At 41.6% G+C, this 10,280-nt stretch overlaps 1 protein-coding gene across 4 annotated transcripts in view; it reads right to left on the minus strand.

The window, feature by feature from the left end:
* arhgap32b (Rho GTPase activating protein 32b) overlaps window positions 1-10,280 on the minus strand; it is a 95,639-nt gene that overhangs the window by 49,756 nt on the left and 35,603 nt on the right. For all 4 annotated transcript variants that reach the window (XM_024263821.2, XM_024263820.2, XM_024263825.2 and 1 more), the window contains one exon: window positions 2,806-2,911. In XM_024263821.2, coding sequence (XP_024119589.1) covers window positions 2,806-2,911 — 106 coding nt within the window. The remainder of the gene's footprint in view (window positions 1-2,805; window positions 2,912-10,280) is intronic.

A 10,280-nucleotide genomic window follows, 5' to 3' on the forward strand; every position in this document is an offset into this window, starting at 1 on the left:
TATTAAAAAGCCTATTTTTTGTATTTGGATGTTTTTTTTAATATAAAAAAAATAGTTCATTTGTATCATAACAACAAGAACATAAATACAAATCAATGTCGTATTTTTCCAAAGGGGAAGTTAGACTTTGTGGCTCCCACCGGGTTATTGTCAGTGAGAAATCGACCCGAATGGCTCGGTAAGTGTTGAAGGTTGCAGACCGTTGAGTATCATTTTGATCCTTCACCAAAGAGAACTGTTTTGTTTGCCTCTTGCTTAATGAGAACGTTTTGTCATTATTGTCTTCTTAGCAAACATCTCTCTTAATCCTCAATCATGCCTTGAATTCCAACTTCTTATCCCAGAATTAGAATTTTCCCATTTTGGTCGTTTTTTTGTTCCGTTTTGCTCCTCCAAGTCCAGCCGGTCGGCCTGCAACATTCCAACCATCTGATTTTTGGAAGTGTCAAACTGGAAGCAACCATTTGCATATTTCATGAAAATGGACACGGTGGAGTTTTAAATATTCCATAAAGCCGTTTCTGGCCTTATTTCCCGTCTGCTGACTTTAACCCTTTAACACCTGAGGCGACACAAAAATCTTTAACATACTGGAACTTTTCCACCATTAACACAATCAACACAATTCCACTAGAATCCCGTTGACTACCTTAGCAATGAAAAAATTACAGTAAAGAAAAAAAAAAACTCTGCATTCCACCACGATTAGTCGACTAATCGACGACTAATTGACTATTAAAATAGTCGATGACTAATTTAATAGTCGATTAGTTGTTACTTTATATCACATGGAGTCAGAGTGTAGTAAAGTTGAAAGTTATAATGGCGTTATGCTAGCTTTTTGGGCTATTTTGGCATATAGCTAATATTTCAGCTACATGCTAACTATCTTGGCTAACTTCAGTTTTTTAGGCTAATTTGGCATTTAACTAACATTTTAGCTATCAGCTTCAGCATTTTCAGCTGTCAGCTTGACTAATTTCAGCTATTAGCTTCAGTGATGTAAGCTGTTAGCTTCAGTAAATTTCAACTCTCAACTTCAGCATTTTCAGCTATCAGCTTCAGCAATTTCAGCTATCAGCCTCAGCATTTTCAGCTATTAGCTCCAGTGGTTTCAGCTGTTGGCTTCAGTGATGTCAGCTTTTAGCTTTAGCAATTTTAGCTATCAGCTTCATAATTTTCACCTATTAGCGTCAGCGTTTTCAGCTATCAGCTTTAACATTTTCAGCTATCAGCTTTAACATTTTCAGCTATTAGCTTTAGCATTTTCAGCTATTAGCTTCAGCATTTTCAGCTATCAGCTTCAGTGATTTCAGCTATCATCTTCAGCGTTTTTAGCAATCAATTTCAGCCTCTTTAGCGTCCAAATTCAGCTTACAGCATTCACACTAGCATTTTCTCAGGTAATACTATATATCCAATTTTTAGTTCGTTTGAAGCTAATGATGGTTAAGATGTGTGCCTTACATCCAGTTTGCGAATGACCCGATAAGTTGACAAATCAGAAAAAAACAATTGTTGATAAGTCAACTATTAAAATAATCGTTTGTGGCAGCACTACCGAACATCAGTTTTTTCTGTCCCAACAAGACAAGAGTCGACCTTTTTACAAACAGGAAAAGCCATCTCTGGTCATGGAGGGGCAGCGTGACGCATCACTTCAACAGACGGCAGCTTTTGCGCTCAGCTGGTGGCTCCACAGCCTGACAGTGGAGGTGATGCAGGTCACATCAGACACATGCCAGGGTGGTGGAACGGTCCCTCCAGAGGTCCTAATGTCAATCACACGCTCTTAAATATAAGGGAGTATTCTGCCCCTGCAGTCAAGCACAGAGGTGGAGCTATGATGATTTGGGACTGTTACCCTGCTACAGATACAGACCAATAGATCTCCGTTTGACCTCTGTGCTTCCACACAGGAGCTTCTTTAGGGTACAAGGCGGGAGCAGCTCAGTGACCAAGTGGTTAAGCGTCTGCCCTCAGACAAGGTTTGAGTCTTTAATCTGGCTTTAAAGTCTCTTTCATGTTCGTTGTGATTCCGTTCATCACGTAAACCCCTGTCAGACAGCAGTTTGGTTGTGACGGACAGCTGCCGCTTGCTGTGAGCTTCATTTGAGCGCCGCTCCTTCAACTATTGAGCGAAGAACAGCAGACGTTCATTATGAAAGCCCCGCCTCTGAGATCAATAAATGCAGCGGCCTGCCACGGCTGCTGCAGCTCTGCTGCACGATCGAAGTGAGCGCCTGTAACAGGACTCTAACCACGCACCAACCACGGGTGGCTCTGCGTGTTACCATGGCGACGGCCTCATTTTTTTTACTGTGCTGCTGAAGCCAGAAAAAAGGAGGACAGGAAGTAATGACTTGTGAACGGGAAACAAACAGAGGGATCTGAGCGGGGGGATCTTCATCTGCATTCATGATGAAGGTGGGCCGGCATCCTCACACAGATGCTGGAAGGGCGGCAGACGGCACGCAGCATGGCGGGAGCGGTGTCACCGGCATCTGCAGGCGGCCGCGCGCTGATGAATGATTGATTGCTGCTGGATATCAGGTTGCGAGGACTTCTCTGACAGAAATCGGATGCTCTAATGGTCTGGAATGAATATTAGCTTTTAGAGAGGAGGAAACGTCGTGATCTCTGTTGCCGTTTGAGGCTGACGCATGGACAACAGCGCTGCTGCATTACATGAGCACCTCCTACTAGAGCGGAACAGCAGCCGTTTCCACGTGGATGAGAGCAAACATGGATCGATAAATGAAAAAAGGAAAAGGTCAGAGGGTTTTTTAGGAAACAGGATCTCACCATGGCACTGATGGTCTCCTCCCAGTCGGGTCTCTCTCTGGGATGGATGTGAACGAGTTCAGTCACGATGTCGTCGTCTTCCAGGTGACATCCTGTTCTCAGGCTCCTGCAGACAAACACAAGACCATAGACATATGAGGAAAACATGAAGGCAGAAAAGTTTTTTAGCACAAAAAAATAGAAGATAAAAGCCTAAAATTACTTTTTTAAAAAGCTTTAAAACATATATTTGAGAAAACATTTACAAAGTACTTTAAAGCACAAATATACACTCACACTTATTTAACTTTGAACATAAACAAAAATGTAAAAACAAAGTTTTTGATTACATTTAGATGTTTTGAAACCAAATCTACAAAAATGGCAAGAAAAGAAGACTTAATATGCTATTTCCCTTGCCCCCACCCAAACCCCGTGTCCAAATGAAACTTAAAGTTAAAATTAAACTTTTTTATTTTTTTTTATTAATTACAGTATTGAAACTAACTGTGAGAACATTTAAATATTTCAAATAATTATAATTATCTGTAGTACATGTGCAGAAGGCACTGCCAAGCCGGCTTTTCCAAGCAATTTTTGATCCTTTTGGCTTGCCGTACTGCTGAGGGACAACTGCTGCTCCTCACTGGGAGATCTGAACCCAGACACGGAGATGTGCACCGATGCTTTTGTTCCGCTCTACAAAGTAAATAAATATCTCAGTATCCGTGTCCTCCATGACGAGTTTGGGAAAAGTTCTTGACGGAAGCTCCTCCCACATGTGGCAGGGGCTTCGGGTTTTGGATAACCGTCAAGAAGCAACTTTGACGCATGTTAAAGACGGAGTACAGTACATGACTTTGACGCCAATAGCATTCGGTGTGGACAGATGATTGATTTTAAGAATCCATACAAGGTGCACGTGTGGGCCAAACAAACACAATTGAGTTTACACTGCAGCCCGGAATATTTCTCCTCACACTTGAGCATCAGTGAACCGCTATGACGGTTTGTGAATAACAAGCACGAAGGCCTGCAGTTGGAGTTTCATGAAGTTTGGAGGACATCTCTGAGGCCCTGCAGGCTCGGATGTTGCTCCTACTCCAAACCTCACACTCCAGCTGAGCCGGCTCGCTTCTCCTCACACCCATGCCTTTCACACATTTGCCACTCTCCACTCAGAAACCACACTTCTGCTCTTTTAGTTTCCACTTTCATCTTTGGGAGGCAAATCGGTCAGAAATCTCCACCAGCAGAAGATCTTCAAGTCCTTTCAGTCAGCAACTTCATCATCAATTTCTGGTTGCTCGCAAAGCCAGAAACTATTTGAAACAGTGACAAAAGTCAACGAAGATAAACCAATAAAAACTTGAAGAAGCCATACCTTGATTTTCTTAATTCTTTCAGAGTGAACTACATCTATGTATATGATCATACCTTTGAAACACTATAAAACAAATTATTTATCAATTAGTTATTTTTCGTTAGTTTTTTCCTACACCGAAGTAAAACGGCTTGATTCCTGAAGCTCCGCCTGCTGCCCATTTCATGACGTCATCCTAGAATCTTTGGCAGTATCTCTGCATTTCACCCACAAAAATAATCCAAACTTCTTTAAAGATGGATGCATATACCATATATCTGCCTTTAGTCGGCCCGGCCATCGCTACACTGCTTCACAACACAAATACACTCGACGTCTGCACAACTGTGAACCGGGGGGAGGTCTTAAAGGAGCCCTGCGGCTAAAGCAACGAACACTTGTTTCTGCTGGAATTTATTGAAGACACAACTGGAAGATATTCCGTATTCTGCGTCTAAAATGAAAGTATTTTGCTGATCACCACTATAGCTCTGTGGAGAAATTGGGTGTTGGTGTTAGACTGGGGGCGGAGCTGTCAGAGCAGACTCTTCCTGAAAGGGGCGGTCTCACTCTGTGACATCAGATCGTGAGGACCTGATCGTTTTTGTGGGTATGGGAGTTCTCAGAAGATTCCTCAGAAATACATGAACAGACCAAAATATCGCTTTGGGGTTCTTTATAGTGAGGATTGAACACTAAAATACTCTTAAAAGCTCAAAAAGTTGTTTCTTCATGGTATGGCCCCTTTAAGAATTAGGTGTTTTAATGACGTATTTACCTTGTTTAGCCCCGCCCATTTTCACCTTTTAAACATGATAAAGAAAAGACAGTGGCTATGTCTAAATTCCGACACTGATACCTAACTACTAAAAAACTATATAGTGCCCTGGATTTTAAAAGCAGATCAGACACGATGCTCACTACCTTTCTTTTGTTTTTCTAAGAGGTGACCTCATATTCGGTCACGAAGTGAAAATCTAATCATTACGAACATTTCTGGACTTCTATTATGACTCCATTGTGTTCTGATGATGAAAATGTGGATAGTTTACTCAAAAAATACATTTAAATGTTTTTTTTCAACCGTATTGCATTGTGGTTTATATTTACTAATGTAGTGAGCATAGATGTATGCTAGTTTTTCACAAGGACTTCTGGGAAATATCTAAGGAATTGCAGATTTTGATAGCACTAGAAAATGGCAAACTCACTATGCAGTGAATAGGGGGGGGGGGGGTTCAGATATAGCTAGTGTGTCAGAATCCTGGCCTTGGGTGAATAAAATCATTTTCTTTCTGAGATATTCTAAAATAATGGTGAGGATCCATCAATCGTCTTGTTTGAACATCAAATATCAACTCAGTCAGTTTTCTAAACCGTTCATATTAACCAGACATGATAGCCTGAGGAGGCAGCATGTTACAGCTGTGAGGGGTTCTGCCCTCCTTCATCCTGACACCTCCTTCATCTGCCCCCAGCTCTGTTTAGAGCCACTTCAAGAACAGCCTTTGTTTTGAAGACTCACAACAAACTTTTGTCCTGTGGCAACGTGTGAAATGACAGAGAAAGAGCAGAGAGATGCCGAGACTGAGGGAGCACAGGCGGAGCGCCGCTCAGACGAGACAGGAACTCCTGTTGCTCAGATGTGCTCGTCTCACGAGTGATGCCTTCATCCCAAACCGGGAAGCCGATCAATGAATGCAAAAGAGCAAAACTCTCACCAGTTATCTTTGCTGAAATAATCTTCATCTTTAGTGAAGAGAAACTACATCAGAAGAGTCATTAGGTGATGAAAATGTTCTCTCTTTGATGAAAATCATGAGTTTTTAACATGTATTTGTGAAATAGAACAAATGTAATGAGAAATATTTTTATTTTTGGCATTTCCGAGTATTTCTCCTTTTAAATCAATCAAACTGTCTTGGACAGACTCTGTTTGAATGAATGATCTTCTTTCATCAACAGCTCTGCTGCACATGCACTAAACCCTCATCTGTTCCTAGTGTCTAGTTCAGGTTCTGGAGAAGAGAAGATGGTATCTTCACATTGACTGCAGTCAAATGAGCCGCCGTTCACATTTCAGGCTACTCAGCTCAGCTCTATAAACCACGCCCCCTCAGAGGAGATCTTGGAAACAAACTTCAGATCAACATGAAAAATGTCTTTTTAAGACATTTAGGTTGTGGAATTTTGTTTTAAAACTTCATAATCATAATTAAAACACTACTGAGGATGTTTTTTTTTTTAAATTAAAAAAATTGTTATTGGGGAACTTTTACCAAACACTAAATCAACTTTTTTTGGCTGTTAACTTCTATAAATGGGGCTTTAAAGGTGCTCTCTGTTGGTCATTGCCAAACTTTTGATAAATAAAATAAAATGGTTTAATTCTTGAAAATATAGTCAAACCCATCTATGTGCTGCCCCCTACAGGAGGAAGCGTGGTATTACAGTTGAATTTTGTGATTGGTCAAACCATGTAAGTTTCAGAAGTCTGACATCATGATCTGCAGCTCCAGCAATGATAACAGTCCTTCCCTCAAGCCCCACCCCTCTGACTGGATTTCCACATTTCAGCTGTGGGTGGAGTCAGCCTCCAACTTCCCTGTTTGGTCACCCTTTAAGCAGTTGAGGGTGACAGTGGCTCAGGTGGTTGAGCAGGTCGATCAATGATCGAAGCATCAGCGGTTCAAACCCCCGTCAACCCTTGTTGTGTATTTGTCCATGACACTTCCCCCTCCCTGCCTCCTGGAGGTGGTAGGTACTGCCAGCCACGCCTCTGTCAGTTGGCCCCAATGCAGTAGCTTACCATCACCAAGTATGAATGAGGAGTGAATGAATAATGGATACACATTGGAAACACTTTCAGCAACTGGAGAAATCCAGAAATATCCAATCCTGTGTGCTGGTGAAGGAGAACACTCCAAACAGGGGGTCAGCTTAGGCCGCTCCTTCATTTCCCTTCCCTCCAGAGGAGCACTGCCCTTCATGAAATCCCAGCATTCCTCCAGGATGAAGGAATGCTCCTTGATCTGCAGCAGTTGTTGCGCCACTTTCAGCAGGAAGTTAACACCAGGTCTGTCCTCAAGGTCAACTTCTGTCCTTATCTGCAAAGGTTTTACCCCCAAAACTGTAGACACACTTCAAGAAGTGATTGTGTCACATTAAGGTTGTGCCCACAAATGATGGAGAAAGAGAAATGAGGAAGTTCTTATCCTCTCTGAAAGCACTGCGTAACATTTTACAGCAAAGTTCATCTGACATACTGATCAGGGAATTTATAGAAAATAAGTCTGCAGGTAACCCGACAATGAGATAATTGTTAGGGACATGTGACTTCAGAGTAATTCAACGTCAGAAAATGTATTTCTCAGACACTGAATGACTAATTTATCGACAGCAACTGATGGTTTTTATGTTAAAATTACATTTTATTTCCAGATGGTTAAGTCAGTTATGAGTTAACTGAATAAAAAGACATGTCCATCAGGTTTTCCAGGGTTGTCCACTGATCCCCACCCAGATTGGGTCCTTAGACAAGACCCTTGACGCTGCTGCCTAACTGGGTCCCTGTGCCCCTCAAGTACAGGGTTGTGTCAGGAAGGGCATCCAGTGTAAAAACTCTGCCAGATCACTGATGCGAAACAGTGGGTGCTGTTACGCTGTGGCGACCCCGAAATATGGGATAAGTCGAAAGAGAAAGAAGAGGATGATCAAATATATGCAATATATCTATAATGTGCAGATCTAGTCAATGAGCTGTAGTGGCCAATATTCAGCTTTGTTTCTATTGGAAGTTTTTCTGTTTCACCAGATTCTGAATTTTTTAAACCTTTGAATTTTTGTTCTGAAATTTTTTGAGGGCCCAGAAATTCGATGAAAAATAAAAAAAAATGTTTTTTTCTCTCACTAGAACTACAAGTCGATCAAAAAACATATCGATAAACATATCGATAGGTTGAAAAAAAAGATCGATTTAAGCTTATTAGGTCAATAATCGATTCCCAAAAGATAAAAATCTATTTAGCACATAAAGCTAAAGTCCACTAGCTTGATGCTAACGTTCAATAGAATTCCCTATAGGACAGCTAATGCTAATGCTGGTCGACCAAAAAAATACATTTCTGACTTAATGAACATCTTTATTTACTCACTGGCATTAATTTTCCAAACTCTTTTAAGGAAATATTTTTAAAGTAACTAATTGTGGTCTAAAGCACTGTTTTTCGCTCATACTTTCTTCTTTTTTTCTTATTCTGTAGTCTTCTTGAATAAAGTGCACTTCTATAGCACGATCTCCACCTAGTGGTCAAACTGAAACGTCCTCCAGGAGAAGCAGAACAATGTTTACAATCTTAATGATCTGAACATTTTAGATAGAACTTCTCCTTTAGAGAATCCATGTAATTTGTCATTTGAGAACAAAAAATTTCTAAAAAAAAAAAAAAGAATGATACTGGAGGCTTGGTCTTTGGTCCACCCATTCCCGAGACTTTGACCAGGAACCCAGACACTCAGAAAAATGCAATACTTTGGAAATCATGTAAATACTTTTGCTCGGGTGAAAATCAGCCGGCGATGGTGCTCGAGGGTTAAGAGAACCAAACATGCCTAGACTGAATACACCTTAAATGATGTCATGAACATGCATCCACACACCTGGAAATAAAATTTGTAGAAGGTAAATTAAAGCCCAATGTGTTTAAGCCTCCCAATCATCAACACTGGCTGATTACTCCCACAGGTTTGAACACCTATTTTAAAGATTCAAATCACCACTAAGTACACAATCACACACAGGCCACACATGCATAAAGAGCATTTTTCACAACAAAAAAACAAATAACACTCATAAAGCAGAGCCCCCCCTCTGTCTTCACACATTATCACACACAATACCTCAATCCTCCCTCAAACTTATCCATACTTTACCTTAAACAAAAACCTTCAAATGATGGGCCTTTATCTTCCACAGAAACGCCTTTCAGGTCTTTTGAGCAGTAAAATGATGGAGTGAGCACATTCACAACAGGCTGTCTTATTAAGATACTTCCTTTTCTGCAAAGTAACTAATCGGTAACCGGTAGCAGTGCGCATGAGGTGCTGGGTTAGAGCCAGATACCACCTACGGTACCGGCTAGCAGACCCGGTGGTATGGGAGCCTTGATTTAATAGGAACTGCCAGTTCGTCACATTTTGACAAGAAGGGTACACCCCAAAGCTTCAGTTTTTGACGCGGAGGGTCCTTTAACCATGCGTCAAAATGTGACGAGTTGGAAGTGAGGATGTGTTGCTCTGGCAAATAGCAAATTATGACGCTCCTAAACGGACACACACACACACACACACACGCACACACGTCGCTTTCTCCTTCAGAATCTGTTGGAATTACATTTATCTCGTGAATGGTTAAAAAGTTACATTACATTAAAGAGTTTGTATTTAGCCGTCACCGGCAACGCCTCAGGTGTTAAAGGGTTAAACCACATGAAAGTGAGAATGCTCGGAGAATCTTCACACCAACATGTTTTCACACACAAGCAGAAGCCCCCCACCATAGAGGAGCCTTCCTACAGCACATGAAAGTTCTCCTTCCAGAGGCTTTACTCCAACCTGACAGTTACCACAAATCAAGTTAGGACACAGAAATGAACAAACCGCATAAGCAGCGTTGCCAGGTTGGATGTCTGATCGCTGATCAACACACTTTTTGGAGGAAGGCATGTTTTCTGTGCTGGACCCAACACTCACAAACACGTGCCACCCCCTCACAGAGGCTCCCTGGAGGACGCATGGTTCTGGCCTGAAGGAAACGGCGGCAGCGCGCTAGACTCAGGCCTCATGTTTGGATCCACAACACGGACGTCAATATTTGTGCTCATTATTCATTCCCAGGAATCCCCTTTAGACAGTTTTGAACTGACCGTCTGTGGAGCAGAACTGCACATTTCCAGCACTGACTCACACTATTGTGCTCTTCATCACAGAGTCCAGTCTTCAACAAGCAGATTTCAGCGGATAAACTGGTTTCAAATCACCCACCCCAAAAATGGCAGGTCACGTGACCATGTCTGTCCGGCAGGTACAGCACACCAATCACACAGATAACAGTTGTTTAGTTTTTTTTTTTTTT

Source organism: Oryzias melastigma, unplaced genomic scaffold, assembly GCF_002922805.2.
Source record: "Oryzias melastigma strain HK-1 unplaced genomic scaffold, ASM292280v2 sc00216, whole genome shotgun sequence".
NCBI classification, from domain to species: Eukaryota; Metazoa; Chordata; class Actinopteri; order Beloniformes; family Adrianichthyidae; genus Oryzias; species Oryzias melastigma.